The sequence below is a fragment of the Gossypium hirsutum genome, chromosome D02, assembly GCF_007990345.1.
Source record: "Gossypium hirsutum isolate 1008001.06 chromosome D02, Gossypium_hirsutum_v2.1, whole genome shotgun sequence".
NCBI lineage: Eukaryota > Viridiplantae > Streptophyta > Magnoliopsida > Malvales > Malvaceae > Gossypium > Gossypium hirsutum.
Window position 1 is genome coordinate 45,454,043 of NC_053438.1, and position 16,545 is coordinate 45,470,587.

Sequence of the window (16,545 nt, forward strand, 5' to 3'; positions counted from 1 at the left end):
TCTTTAGTTATGTTTTAATACAAAAAAACACCACAATATTTGGCTCATAAAAAGACATCCATTTCTAAGTTATACAAGCAGCTAAGAATTACAATAACCTAACAAGTTCCACTGCTAAGACAGTGTGAGTAGAAGAAATTACTAAAGGAGGATTCTTGAAAAGATCCTGCGGGCAACGAGGGCGCAATTGAGAGTAGGGCCTTGAGGGGTCTTTGCAACCCTAAGGATAGGCGAAGTTTCGATTTTAGATAAAACGAGGAAATGGGTTACACCCATTGGCCCTGCAACATTCAAAAAGTCTTTCAAATTGTTCCTTTTCTTCTCCTGCAACCATTAAACAACAACAAACAATAAATCTAGTTAAAGGGACAACTTATAAAACAACAAAATTTCATTTTTTTTAAACAAAAAAGAGGGAAAGGAATTACCTTGAGTTTGAGAGCAGTATAAGGAAGCATCAATTTTCTCAAATCCATTTGAAGTTGCCTAAGAGGACCAGGAAGCTTCCCCCTCGAAAACACAGAACTATTCCGGATTTTATTCCCTGTGATATGGTCTACATTCGGTTGCTGTTGCCACAACTTGTTCGAATGGAGTATTGAAAGAGGAGAAGGATTTAGGGCTGGGTTTTTGAAGAAAGGGAAATTTTCACTGGCAACTGCTGTTGGGATTACTAACAGGCGATCTGAGACAGTGGAGATTTGGTTCGAAGAAAACTGCTGTTGATGTTGGGAGGGAGAGGGTGGGGTGGAGCAGCAGATTTTGGCTGGGGAGGGTAAAACAGAAACGATTAGCTAATCCTTACTTTTGGAACGGAATGGCTAATCGTTGTTGAAGCAGAGAAAATGAGGAATACATCCGTGTTGTAATAGGCCTGTAATAGGCAATACATCAAACCAAACACGGGATTAAGTGGGGATTAGTGGGGCCCACGGAATAAGGGTGTAATGGCTAATCCATTACACCAAACCAAACATGCTCTAAGTCTTATAAAAAATAATTTAAGGGTAATTTGTAAAAAAGTTTATTTCTTTATTTATAAATTTTAAATTATTTTTATATAGGTATATTAAATTGAATAAAGGGTAAAATGGTCATATTAAATTTAGTTACATATATAGAATTAGGAGTAAATAGATTTTTCTCCTTTATATATTTTACTCTCTCTTCTTTCATTATTATCTAGATACGTATATAATAAATAGTTGTTTTAGTTAAACATTAGTTTTTCATATGAATAATACAGCGACTTAATAAATGTGATTAATAAATACGTTAAAATGGTTTGTTTTAAATTTTATATATAATTTACTAGTTTGACATAAATAGTTAAAATTAAATAAATATTTATATAAAGCACTTCCTATTCCCACTTAATAGGTAAACAATATATTTAGTTTAATTCTTAAATTTACCAACAATTTTCATCAATTACTGTTTATTCTTTATTATCACTCTATCCTCAAATACTTACAAATTATTATTTATAATTAATTTAATTTAAAAATGGTTAGATATGTGATAACTTTTCAACTTCCTAATCATTACATATATTATTTTAAGCAAGCTATATTTTGTTGATGACAAATCAACTTCTTATTGTATTTGTTGACACCATTTTTTTGAATGAAAACGGGGTCGACTTGGATTAAAAAAAAGAATGAAAACGGGAGTCGCCACCGATCCTTTTTGATGAGGTGTGATCGGGTCACCTTGAAAAGTGGTTGTTTTTAATAAACGATTTAATTTTTATTAAAACAAAGATTTTGGTCTATGAAATTTAAAAAACGGGTTCGAGAGTCGGTTACGCACGAGGAAGGATTAGCACCCTCGATACGCCCAAAATTGGTACCTAGTTGATTAATTAGTATCTTAGTGTCGAAAATTAAAAATTCGAAGGGTTTTAAAAATACGAGCCTTAAAAGAAAACTCTGATAACGTGAATTGAAATATAAGATTCTCTTGTTCCAAAGGAATATCACATCCAGCACATTAGGACACGATACCCTAAACCATCGAAACCAAGATCACCTTATAGTTTAATGAAACCATATTTTGAAGCTTTAAGAGGATATTTGGCTGTTTAGTCGAACGAGAAATCGAAACCCAGCACGTTAGGGCACGTTTCCTCGATTTTCCAAACGCGAAATATTGCCTTATTTAAAAGTTTTAAAAAGGGATATTTGGCTATTTGGTCGAACGAGAAATCGAAACCCAGCACGTTAGGGCACGTTTTCTCGATTTTCCAAACGCGAAATATTGCCTTATTTAGAAAAATTTTCCTTTTGATGTTTGGTGTTAATGCTTGACGAAACAATAACGAATACGACAAGGTAAGCAAAGTAAAGTGAGTAACAACAATACAATAGGCAAAATGAAATGACGAGGCGATTACATAAACAAAGCATACAAATAAATAAATAGAACTAACGTTTTAGAAAAAGCACAAGTGTACATGGATAAATAAACAAACACCAAATAACAACGATGACAATGAATACAATTATGTAAAATATATATATGTGCATGTATAATTTAAAACCATAAAATAAGAAATATATATAAATTACAGAATATGAAAACATGGATAAGTACGTATATATATATAAAATCGGTAAATATTATAAAAAATGTAAATGTGTATTTATATATTTACAAATCGTGATAATATAAAATATATGTATGTGAATTATAAAATATGTGAAATATACAAAAACATTTTTAAGAGTATAAAATATATAAGTATGTATATGATGTAAAATATGCATAAATATATGTAAGTATATAAGAATTATGAAATGTGAAAAAATATATTTAAGTAGGTATAAGTACGTATATCTATATATATGTGTAAAAAATATAATATTAAAAAAAAGGGGTATATATATATGCGTAATATATATAAATACATATATAATGTAATGTTAAAATATTCACATAATATATATAATAATAATGTTGAAAACATCTATTAATAATAAATATATACTTATATGTATTAAAGATATATTCATAGATACGAAAACATAGGTAAATATATACATAAGATGGTATAGAAATATGTACATGGAAATGTATAAGAACTATATCTAACTACTATATGTAAAATATATTAAAATAGAGACATAATATACGTAGATAAATACATATAAAACAAATATGTGTAATATAATTTTAGGATATATGTGTAAATGTATATATTTAAAGAATGCATAGGTGATATTCAAATATACTAACAAAATAATGATATTAAACCCTTAATAATACTACATAACATATACAGGTTAGTATTAAGTAGAATAACAACAATAAAATACTAAAAATATAATAATAGTAACGTTAATAGAATATATTAGTATAAATAATATTGAAATTAAAATAAAATAATGATGAGAAGCAAAAAAGGGATGAAAATCGAAATAAAAAAAGGTTAGGGGCAATTTTAAAAAGAAATATATAAAAGAGAAGGACCAATTGGAACACGCTAAAACACGGGAAGGATTAAAAGTGAAAATATCCTGGGCCCATAATACTAAACTGGATCGTGGATCAAAGTGAAGCAACGCATGAATTAGCGAGCTAAATTTTAAAACATAAGGGAGGGAAATTGGGGCGCAAATTGAAGGTTGTGCGCAAGGGAAGGATTCAGCGCGCAATTTCCCCATTCACACAACATGGCGCAGATCCATTTTTCTATTCGGGCCCACGCGCGGACCCTTATGGTCATGGGCAGCACTGTTTTGTATTTCAGACCATTTTAAACCATTTTTCCCTTCCTTTCCTTTCAAATACCCATCCATTTTAACAAAAACCAGCAGCCTTGAAATTAAATTTGCTAGGGTTCCTTTTACAAGCGGCTGAATCTCTATCGATTTGGTGTCCAGCGGCGCGCAAAACAATTCCTGATTCTGTTGTTGTAAGTATTCGACCATGCCTTGAGGAAATTAGTAAGTATTTTTCTTTTTTACTTGAGAAAAAATAAAACTTCAAATCTCATACATTTTTTAAAAAACGAAGAAAGTTCATAAAATAGAGATTCAACACCCCTTGACCCCTCTCCCCTACTTTTGTATCTTAAAGTATTCGGGATCTCATTGGAGTCGATTTACCTACTAAAAGACGATCTAAACCAAACAAAAAAAAAAAAAGAAAGAACGAAAGAAAACTTGAGATTACCCTTGCAAATTCTTAATTGCTTTTTTTTATATTTCTGTGCGTGTATATTCTGTGTGCGTCTGTGTTCGTGTTCCCCTTTTCTTTTATTTACTCTCGAAATAAAAAAAAACAAGAAAATAATCACAAAGAGAAAGCCCAGGAGATTTAGATCGGAGAAATCACCTTCCAATATTGCTTTTTTTGTATTGCCTATTGTGTATTCGTTCGTAAAAAAATATATATCCCCGAAGAGAGAAAAAAGAAAAAAAAAGAACCCCCTTGTTGTTCTTGATTTTGGCTTTTTAAAGCCGATTCATTTCTCTTGTTTTTTTGTTTCTGTTTGTTTATTCTTTGCCCCCATCCCTCGCATGCTGCTTTTGCCGTTGTTTCTGTCTCTGTTGCAGGTCGTGGGCGCGGTGGACGAGGGGGTAGTGCGCCAGGCAGCCAATGGTTGGCCGATGGTGGGAAGCGGCGGCTGACAATGGTGGGAGCTAGGGCTTGCTGCTGAAATCTTTTAAGCAGATGGGCTGTTAGGGTTTTAAAATTTGGGCTCAGGTAGTTTTAGGATATTGGGCTAGGTTAGTTGGGTTTAGCCCAAAATTGGCCTGTACAGCTGCCCCTCTTTGCTCATTGTCGTGTAACGGGAATGGAGCAAAGACATAATGAAAGGCCAATTTTGCCTGGTCTTGCTGGGTCTTGACTTCATTGGTGTTCTTCTGGTTCAGATAATCTTCTTCCAATCCACTGCATCTTGTAGCTTTAGATTCAATCTACTACATTTTCTGACATATGCCTTGTAGCTTCGATCTACTCCAATGTAACTTCATAAAGATAAGATCTAAGCTTCAATCTACTCTGTTACGACTCTACGGGGATGAGATTTGTGTTTTCAGTCTGCTCCACTACTGCTTAGGGAGATAAGACTTGATGCGATCTGCTCCACTATTGCTTAGGGAGATAAGATTTGTGCTCTTCACTCTATTCCACTGTTGAATGCAGGGAGATAGAGTTATCGGCTTCGATGTACTCCTCTGTAGTCAGGGAGGTAAAATCCGCCATCGTCGATCTGCTTTCTTCGATCTTCTTCACCACCAGTACGGGAAGACAAGATCTGCATCTTCGATCCACTTCCTACCAGTATGGGAAGACCAAATCTGCATCGTCGGTCCACTTCCTACCAATATAGGAAGATAGGATCTGATATCTTCGATCTACTTCACGCCAATACATGAAGACAAGATCTGCTTTCTTCGATCTACTTCACCACCAATATGGGAAGACAAGATCTGCATCTTCGATCTATTTCCTACCAATATAGGAAGATAGGATCTGCTACCTTCGATCTACTTCACGCCAACACATGAAGACAAGATCTGCTTTCTGCGATCTACTTCGCCACCAATATGGGAAGACAAGATCTACTATCTTTGATCTACTTCATGCCAATACATGAAGACAAGATCTGCTTTCTTCAATCTATTCCACTGCCAAATACAGGGAGATAGAGTTATTGGCTTCAATGTACTCCACTGTGGTCAGGGAGGTAAAATCTGCCATCTTTGATCTGCTTCGCTGCCAAATACAGGAAGGCAGGATCTGCAATCTTCGATCTACTTCACGCCAATACATGAAGATAAGATCTGCTTTCTGCGATCTACTTCGCCACCAATATGGGAAGACAAGATCTGCATCTTCGATCCACTTCCTACCAATATAGGAAGATAGGATCTGCTACCTTCGATCTACTTCACGCCAATACATGAAGACAAGATCTACTTTAATGACTTCAATCTATCCCACTGTAACTTCAGGGGTATAGGATTTGTTTCTTTGATCTGTTCTCTGGGGAACATGACCTGCAAAATCCATTTCATGGACCTATTTATGCCTAGTGTTTAGGATGACATGATCAGAGTGGATCAAATGCTCCTAACTAGATGTGTATGAATGATATTTGTAGGATGTCATGAGAATGGTCCATTTTTAATGCTTAGGTTATCATTCCTCATTGTTCATCAAGGTTCCATCACTGATGCCTTCTTGTTCAGCCAGTACCTTTGACAGAAAACCTAAAGAAATAGACGCTATTTAGACTATTATTTCTCAAATGTTTCCAAACCTTAGGTTTGGTTAGTTCTAAACAATAGTCCTGTTTCAAGTCCTCGTATTATTTAGAAACTTTCAGAGTAATATGCAGAACTCCTTCTGCATGTGTATTGTCAGTCCATTAATCGTTATTTCAATGAAAAATGCTTGAGAAAGATTATCAAAATGGACAAAATAAAGTTTTGTTGAGAGCAAATCTCTAAACAAACAAATCAAGATAGCAAATTTTGCTGAGATATGAGATGAATACGATGAAAAAGATTATCACAATGAATAAAATGGAACTTTATTGAGAGCAAAGCTCTAAATGAACAAATAGCAAATTTTTCTGAGATGTAAATAAGATAAAAAGGTGCCCCAGATATCGCAGCATGAGCTTCTCTGCACAAACTCTGTGTTTAGAAGTCCTAAAAGACTTTGTTGATGCCCCAAGATGTAGCATCTCTCCTTCTTGTTAATTCGGAGAAGACAAAACTACTCTATGCCTCGTCTTTGATTGAAAATTTGAATTGCCCATTTCTGGGTTTTCAATCCAAAACCCCTTTGGTCTCAAGGTGCCCTTTGCGGGTTTTCGCCTTGGCCTCTCCCCTTTTTTTTTTTTTTTTTTTTTTTTTTAGGCAAAGTACCTCTTCACTGAATCTGAATTCACAGGATTGGGCAAGCTTTTGCCATCCATCCCAGTTAAAATTAATGCCCCTCCTGAAAAGGCCTTTTTTACTACATAAGGTCCCTCCCAGTTTGGCATCCACTTTCCTCTGAAGTCCTTTTGTATGGGAAGGATCTTTTTCAGTACCAAGTCCCCTTCATGGAAGTTTCTAGGACGAACTTTCTTATTGTAAGCTTGCATCATTCGTTTCTGGTACATTTGACCATGACGGATAGCTTTTAACCTCCTTTCTTCAATCAAGTTCAGCTGATCATATCGGGCTTGGACCCATTCTGCTTCGTCTAACTTTAGTTCTGAAAAAACTCGGAGAGAGGGAATTTCAACCTCAATTGGTAGCACTGCCTCCATTCCATAAACCAAAGAGAATGGTGTTGCCCCGGTAGAAGTCCTGACGGACGTTCGATAAGCATAGAGGGCGAATGGCAACTTCTCATGCCAATCTCTATAGGTCTCAGTCATTTTCCCCACAATCCTTTTGATATTTTTATTGGCTGCCTCCACCGCACCATTCATCTTCGGACGATATGGCGATGAGTTGTGGTGCTTGATCTTGAATTGATTACAAACCTCTGCTATCGTGCTATTATTCAAATTTAATGCGTTGTCTGATATGATCCTTTCAGGCATTCCATACCGACATATGATTTCCTTCTTTAAAAACTTGCTGACAGCTGTCTTTGTGACGTTGGCGTAAGAAGTAGCCTCTACCCACTTAGTAAAGTAGTCAATCACTACAAAAATGAAACGATGTCCGTTTGAAGCCTTTGGCGATATCGGCCCAATGACGTCCATGCCCCACATGGAGAAAGGCCATGGGGAAGTCATGACGTGAAGAGGTGATGGAGGCACATGAATTTTGTCTCCGTAAATCTGGCATTTATGGCACTTCTTAGCATACTTGATGCAGTCTCCTTCCATGGTAGACCAATAATATCCAAATCTCATGATCTGTCTGGCCATTGTGAAACCGTTAGCGTGTGTTCCACAAATACCATCATGGACTTCTTCCAAGATCTGCTTGGCCTCCACAGCGTCTACACATCTTAACAGCACCTGATCTTTTCCTTTTTTGTACAGGATTTCTCCATCTAAGACGTAACCACTGGCCAGCCTCCTCAACATTCTCTTGTCATTCTCAGTTGCTTGGTTTGGGTATTCACAATTTTTCACGTATCGCAATATGTCCTGATACCAAGGGTTGTCGTCCTTTTCTTCTTCCTCGTCAATATTACAACAGTGGGCTGGAACCTCATAAATGCTCATTTGGATAGGCTTCACATCCTCTGGTCTATTTACTTTGATCATGGAAGCCAATGTAGCTAAAGCGTCGGCCATCTGATTCTCGTCTCGTGGGAGATAACAAAAAGTGATGTCGTCAAACTCCTCAATCAATTCTAGGACTATCCTTCGGTAACTAATCAACTTAGGGTCTCTTGTTTCCCATTCGCCTTTGAGCTGATAAATTACCAATGCCGAATCCCCATATACCTCAAGTACCTTGATTTTGCGTTCCATAGCCGCACGGATTCCCATGATACATGCTTCATATTCCGCCATGTTATTTGTGCAATCAAAATCTAGTTTACTGGTGAAAGGATAATGATCACCGTTTGGAGATACCAAGACTGCCCCAATCCCGTTGCCCATGGCATTTGAGGCTCCGTCAAAATTTAATTTCCAAGTATTACCTTCTTGTGTGCTCGCTTCAGTAGTTGCCACATATATCAGATCCTCGTTTGGGAAGTCAAAGTTCAAAGGCTCATAATTGTCCAGGGCTCTACTTGCTAGAAAATCTGCTATCGCGCTCCCTTTTACAGCCTTTTGATTCACATAGGTTATGTCAAATTCAGATAGTAGAATTTGCCATCGGGCCATCCTTCCGTTTAGAGCAGTTGACTCCATCATGTATTTCAGAGGGTCTAACTTTGAGATTAACCAAGTCGTATGGTACAACATGTATTGTCTCAATCTCCGAGTAGTCCAAACCAATGCGCAACATAATTTTTCAATTGGCGAATATCTCGTTTCGCATTCAGTGAACTTCTTACTGAGATAATAGATCGCTCTTTCTTTTCGTCCTGACTCATCATGTTGGCCGAGCACGCACCCCATGGAATTCTCAAATACTACCAAGTATAGTATCAGTGGTTTGTCAGGGCTAGGTGGCATCAGTACTGGGGCGTTGGACAAGTAATGTTTAACTCTTTCGAAAGTTTTCTGGCACTCCTCATCCCATACACCTGGATTGTGTTTCCTAAGAAGACGGAATATGGGGTCACACTTCTCAGTTAATTGTGAAATGAACCGAGCGATGTAATTTAGTCTTCCTAGGAAACCTCGAACTTCTTTTTGAGTACTTGGCGGAGGTAATTCTTGTATGGCCTTAACTTTGTCTGGGTCAATTTCAATTCCCTTTTCGCTGACTAAGAATCCTAGCAGTTTTCCTGATCTAGCCCCGAAAGTACACTTGGCTGGGTTAAGTTTTAGCTGGAACTTCCTTAACCTCAGAAACAGTTTTCTCAGAACTTGCACGTGTTCTTTTTCTGTTCTGGATTTTGCGATCATGTCATCGACATAAACTTCTATCTCTTTATGCATCATATCATGGAATAATGCTACCATGGCTCTCTGATACGTTGCTCCCGCATTTTTCAATCCAAAAGGCATCACTTTATAACAAAACGTCCCCCACATCGTTATGAATGTGGTCTTTTCCTTGTCTTCAGAAAGCATCTTAATTTGGTTGTACCCGGAGAAACCATCCATGAAAGAGAACAGTGAGTATCCGGCCGTGTTGTCTACCAAGGTATCGATATGAGGCAGTGGGAAATTATCTTTTGGGCTGGCTTTGTTCAAGTCTCTGTAGTCCACACACATTCGCACCTTCCCATCTTTCTTAGGAACGGGGACTATATTGGCTACCCATTCTGAGTACTTGACCACCTGTAAGAAACCAGCATCGAATTGCTTCTTGACTTCTTCCTTTATTTTTAGCAAGACATCAGGCCTCATCCTTCGAAGCTTTTGTTGGACTGGTTTGCATTCTTCCTTTATAGGCAATCGGTGCACCACAATATCAGTACTTAAACCTGGCATATCTTGGTAGGACCATGCGAAGACATCTTTAAACTCTTGAAGCAACTTAACAAGGTCTCGCCTTGTTTCCTTGGCAATGCAAGCGCCAACTTTTACCTCTCTGCCCTCTTCTAAGATCACGACTTCTACTGATTCCTTATAGGGTAGAATTTGTTTTTCTTCTTCTTCCATCATTCTTAACAAATCCGGAGATAAAACGCTGTCTTGGTCACCTTCAAAATCTTGAGGATTATCTATACTCATGTCTTGCTCAAATAGAGACTCTGAATTAGTAACAGAGTCACTCATCTCGTTGATATCTGAAGACCTGTTATTGGAACAAATGGAGGCCCAAATAAAGAATCTAAGAATACTTGTATGCATGCTATGATTATAAAGGGAATGAAAAGAGTGAAAGAACATTTGCTCAAGATGAAACTGAATGAAAAGTTTTCACTGAAATTAGATTTTGGACATGTGCCTTTTACAAAAGATTCTTATCACCCCCAGGCTTAGGGCAACAAGTGTTCTGAATATTACTCTGAATTAGTTCTAAATGTTACAGGGATCTCTTCTGCAGTCCAGTTATTCAAAACACTTCCAGGTTCGTAAGGACGAATGCCCGATAAATTCCTTTCCACCCTTTCTTCCGCGGATATGGCATTGATGTCCAACCTCTCAATCCTTTCTTCTGTAACCTCATCCTTCTCTTCAGGGTGGGCAATTCCCCTTGAAACAAAAGTCTTAGATATATGGGGAAAGGTCATCGGTCCCCACTTGACTTCTATCCCGCCCAAATGTGCTCTTCTCTTTTCTTGCTTTTTCTCCATCTCTTTCCTCCTTTCCCTCGCATTAGGCTTATATCCCAAACCATAACGGTCCTGTTTGTTAACTAGGATCGGTACTCTGACCCTTCCCTGGAGGTATTTTCCCAATCCTCTTCCAGGCAATGCTCCCTTTCCCATCGTTAGCTGTAAGCTCACTGACGTAGCTTTGGATATCTTAGGCTCTGGGATTTTGCTCATCTCGATGACAAATGTGGCATTTACGAATTCCAATGATCGGAATGAACATTCTATCGCTTCACTATCGGCCTCTATGTATGGCATATCATCGGTGACTGATGCAATGATGTCTTCTTCTGCATCTATAGTCACCAATCGACCCTCCATCACCAATTTTAACTTTTGGTGAAGTGACGATGGTACAGCTCCTGCAGAATGGATCCAAGGCCTCCCCAATAGGCAATTGTAAGATGGTTTAATATCCATTACAAAAAAATCCACCTCGTATGTATTTGGACCAATCAATAGAGGTATCTCGATTCTTCCCATCACTTTCCTCTGAGTGCCATCAAATGCTCTCACTATATTTTGGCATGATTTCATGTGAGAACTATCCACAGGTAGTCTGTTTAATGTGGACAGGGGCAGAACATTTAGGGCCGATCCATTGTCAACAAGTACCGCCGGTAGTATACACCCTTTGCAACGGGCAGTGATGTGCAAGGCCTTGGTGGATCCCATACCGCCTGGCGGGATCTCATCATCGTTGAAGAAGATGAAGTTATCGGCATTTATATTGTTAACCAGGCGATCCAATTTGTTCACTGAGATATCTTTAGCGACATAAGTCTCATTTAACACTTTTACCAACGCATTACGATGTATCTCTGAACTTAGAAGTAACTCGAGCACTGAGATGCGAGCGGGTTGCTTATGCAATTGTTCCACCACGCTATATTCGCTATGCTTCAAGAATTTTAGGAATTCTCTAGCCTCATTTTCAGTCACCGGTGTGTTAGTATGCGGTTCAGTTCCGATCGTCTTCGTTTTATCTTGTTCAACCGCCAAGGTTTTTCCTTTTATAGGCTCCCTTTTTGTATTTCCCAGGTCGTAGCGTTTTCCACTACGCGTATAGAAGCCTGCGTCATTACCCTCTTCTGAAGCATTTATCGGGTTCTCCTCTCCCGTGATCATCACATTGCAGTCGTAATTCCAAGGAACCTTTTTGCTATCCTTGTAAGGAAAGGCTACAGGTTTTTGGATTATGACCCTTGGCGCCAGTTGTATTCCAGATCCTGTACTCGTTGGCCTTGAAATAATCACCACTGGGTGATTTGGGGCCTTTCCCGTAGGCCCCTCCTCCGAAGCGTAAACTTCTCCATTTTCAAGTCCTTTGATCTCTTCATAAAATTCCAGCTCTTTGTTGTTCATCAGATTTTGCACCATGGCCTTGAATTCAGTGCAGTTTTGAATGTCATGGTCTTCTTCAGCATGAAACTCGCAGTACGTCTTCGTTCCTTCGGGCCTTTCTTTTAAACCTTGTTTGATGAGACCTCCTTCTATCATTTGTCTCCAGACCCAACTCAATGGGGTTTTTATCTCTGCAATGTCGGTTTTGATTCTCTTTTTCTCACCTTCGATTATTGCGTTTACCCCTTTATCAGCATGGTTGGGTAACGGATTTGCTGCTACGTTGGGTCCTAATGGGTCGTCAAACTTCACAATCCCCATCTTAATGAACCTTTCCACCGCCTTTTTAAACCCAGTACAGTTCTCAATTGAGTGTCCTGGTATCCCTGCATGGTATTCACATTGGGCATTCGTGTCATACCATTTGGGATATGGAGGTTGCATGGGCTCGAGATAAAATGGAGATACTATGTGTGCATCAAATAACTTCTGATACAGTTCCCCGTATGTTATTGGAATGGGCGTGAACTGAAGTCTCTCTGTGTTAGTCCTTGTGTTGGGCCTTGTGTTGGGTTCCTGCCTCGAGGGGGCTTGGTGACTAGTGGTTATCATTTTTGGAGGGCCAACAGTAATCGGTTTTGAATGGCTCTTGCTATATGTGCTTACCTTGTTTACTTCGCCCTCCTTTTTCCTTAGGGCTGGTCTTTTGAAGCTTTCTCCCGTGTCGATTTTACCGCTCCTTACCGCGTTCTCAATCATTTCACCGGACATTACCATATCCGAGAAGCTTTTGGTAGCACTCCCCAACATGTGGTTGATGAACGGGGCTTTCAAAGTGTTGATAAATAACATGGTGACCTCTTTTTCCAAAAGGGGCGGCTGGACTTGTGTTGCCACTTCTCTCCATCGTTGGGCGTACTGCCTGAAATTCTCGCTAGGCTTTTTCTCCATGTTTTGTAACGTAATTCGATCGGGTGTTATATCCGTTACATGACTGTATTGCTTCATAAAAGCTTGCGCCAAGTCTCTCCATGAATTAACTTTAGCACGACTCAGTTGGTTGTACCATTTGGCTGCAGATCCGATCAAACTGTCCTGGAAGCAGTGGATTAACAGCTGATCATTGTTGACGTATCCTGTCATTCTTCGACAGAACATAGTTATATGAGCTTCAGGACAACTAGTCCCATTATATTTTTCGAATTCCGGCATTTTGAACTTAGGTGGGAGTACTAAATCAGGGACCAAACTCAGATCCTTGGCGTCAACCCCGCGATGATAGTCGATGTTCTCCATGACTCTAAATTTTTCCTCTAACCATCTACATCGGTCCTCCAGCTGTTTTGGCAGGTTCATTCTTGTTTTTTCTGTTTCTGCCACATCATCGAGGTCCGGGACCACAGGATTAGTGGGATTATCCCCGGGATTAGAACCCGAGCCCATTTGAAAATGCAATGGTACCGAGGCACCAGCCAGATATTAAGGTCTAATGGTAACCGGTACCCTCTATGGGTACACCTCTGGTTGTGCTTGAATGTTAGTTGGGGTGAAACCTGGAGGATAAATAGGGTCATCGTGATCTTCCTCCGCATCGACTACGGGGTCCTTTCCTTTGTTATTTCCTCCAGCCAATAACTGCTTTAATTGGTTCATCACAGTGTTCTGGGATTCTAACATGTCTTGCTGGATTTTTTCCAGTCGTTCATGCATCTGATCTTGCATCTCTCGTTGCAACTGTTCCAATCTTTCTATCCTTTGATCCATTGCTTTTGTTTGGCGACGAGTACCGTAGTGATATTTGATTAGATTTTTGTTGGTTTCCAGGGTAACTGTCATAATTTAATTTTATTAGGGTCATTTTATGAAACTTACTGCATATGATGTAATGCAAATGTATGAGATGAATGCAAAAAGAGGCATTGATTCGAATTCAATTTCATTAGAAAACTCAACTAGAAAGCAAATTTCTTTACATAAAATAAATTACATATACGGCCTCGCCTTTATACCCAAGGCCTTAACCTTCCTAAGAAGCCAAGCTAAATCTCGACCTCGGCTTGATTCTGACTCATATTTTAAACTCAATACATCGGCCTGAACTGCTAATGTTTGCAGATGATCAGCCACTTCCCGCACTTGAGTCACAGCTTCGCCCATAACGTAATCTCTATCTCTAATCTGCCTTTGAGAATGATGGAATTGCTCTTGCCATTGATCATTACTCCTCTCAAGAATCTCCATTCGTAGCTCAGAATTGTGTAATGCGTCCTCAAGCTCCTCTACCTTTTCCTTCAGTTCTTCGATCTTATTTAAGCTTGCTCTTAATTCGATCATGGAGTTGCGACTACGGTACGAGTGAAGTGACTTTTCTAGCTCTGCCACCTTGGCCTTTAATCCTACTTTCTCATTTCGGCACTCTAACAAACTCCTTTCCAAAGCGTTTTCTCGAGCTCGAGCATCTTGAAATTTCTTTTCCCACTGATCGGCCCTATTCTTTTCCTCATTGATCTCTTGTCGCCACTGCTCTGACGTTTTGCCCAGACCGACAGTTCTCATCGACAACCGCAGCTTCTTGTAATCTGTTTTTAGACTATCCAAATCCTCTTCAGCTTTGTTCTTTCCCTTCCTTAATTTCTCGGCTTCTAGCTTGTGGATATCGATGTCTAATCCCAAATGCACTCTTTCTTCTTCTAACTGTTCTATCCTCTTTCCCAACTCAGAATTTCTTTTCTCAAAGTCTCGTTTGATGATCTCTAATTCTGACGGAACTACTTGTAGATGCTCCTCTATAGACTGAACGCAATCTTCCCTCGGCTTAGGGATGTTGTCATTGACTCTTTTACTCCACCACCCATAATATTCTGAAGTTGTCATCGCTCCTACGGTGAATCTTTTCATTCGGTGAACCTGTTTCCAAGCGTTAGATATTTCTCGAGTTTTTCTCTTGTAGTTTTCATCCTTATAAGAAAACTCACATTGAGCCAGCCCTTGTGTTGCTGGTATGAACTGTCTCGATCTATATTGTCTTAATACGAGTAAAGGGGCATAACCGACAGCTCCCCAAATTCCGAGTAAAGGGACCCAGTCGAAATCCCCACATCGATACAGAATCTCGTCGGGTACCATCCAAGGAGCTTTCCATTCAACGTCATCCTCCTGAAGATTTTGGAGAATCGTCATCCACTTCTCTTCCGTGATGTCGTCTCGTCTTGGTGTAGCAACTTGTTCCTTCAATGGGGAATAGTCTTCTGAGAAGACTCGATAGGAGACATTTTCCACCTTCCAAAAGTGACTATGGAACCACACCAATAGTAGCTGTGCGCATCCGATGAACCTTCCCTCCCCTGCTCTTCGACATGCGCTTAGAGATCTGAAGGTTTCTGCTAAGATTGCCGGGATGGGCGTGACTCCTTTACTAAGCCGATCGAACAAATCAGAGACGGCCTCATCTACGTGCCCTAAAGCTCTAGGGAAAATTACCAAACCATAGATACCTAGAGCGAAGACATCCACTCTTTTCTTCACATCGGGGTGTGCTAATACTAAATCTCGCAAGCTTTTCCAAGGAACGCATTTACTGTCTCCTTTCTGTTGGATCCGGGCAGCGACCCACTGTTCGCTCATCCCTGTAATGCTCATCAATTTTTTTAATAATGTCGGGACACTAGCAGCTCTAGAATAGGCTTTGTCAATTTGAATCTTTGGACACCGAAGCAAGGTCGTATATTCTTCCACGGTGGGCACCAAGTCCACTTTTCCAAAAGTGAAACAACTGTAAGCAGGATTCCAAAACTGGGCTAGGGCTCGAAATAAATGCTTGTCCACTTTGACACCAAGTAGGTGAGGCAAGTCCCCGTAATCACAGTAAAACATCTGCTTGGTCCCGTCGTCCCATTGATCCCATATTTCCTTCATTTCTCGCAGATCATTTTGGACTACGCTGATACGGGTGAAGTCCCATAACTCTGATACGTACCCTTCTGCAAGACTATCGCCTTTCTCTCTCCACATCGTCTCAGCCCATAATCGTACAGCTGCATTGTCTTCTACTTTATCAAGAAACCTCTTTTCCATGATAAGCTTTCTATCTATACTGAACGTGAATCGACACCTCTTTTGAAATGAAAATGCCATGCAATCACAAACAAAGCAAATTAGATCTAGGATTTAAAATAAACAATAATAAATAAAGCATCTATTCGGTAAGCACTAGGGTCTAGAATAGCTCTATCTCGGTGGGTTCTTATGGCTCGCTATGTGTGGTTTGGTTCTAAAGTGAGGGTACCTGAACCAGCAGATTCCTCGATCCTCACCCATTATAGGCTCATATGGACCGAGTTCAGTTCA

The 16,545-nt window shown here is 39.3% G+C and overlaps 1 protein-coding gene across 1 annotated transcript in view; it reads right to left on the bottom strand.

Annotated features, from left to right (window-relative positions):
• Positions 1 to 126: 126 nt before the first annotated feature.
• LOC107907961 (peter Pan-like protein) overlaps positions 127 to 16,545 on the bottom strand; it is a 32,405-nt gene continuing 15,986 nt past the window's right edge. The window contains exons 2-3 of the mRNA XM_041088329.1: positions 429 to 794; positions 127 to 324 (exon numbers count right to left, since the gene is read on the bottom strand). Of these exons, the coding sequence (XP_040944263.1) occupies positions 142 to 324; positions 429 to 794 (549 nt within the window). The 3' untranslated portion in view covers positions 127 to 141. The remainder of the gene's footprint in view (positions 325 to 428; positions 795 to 16,545) is intronic.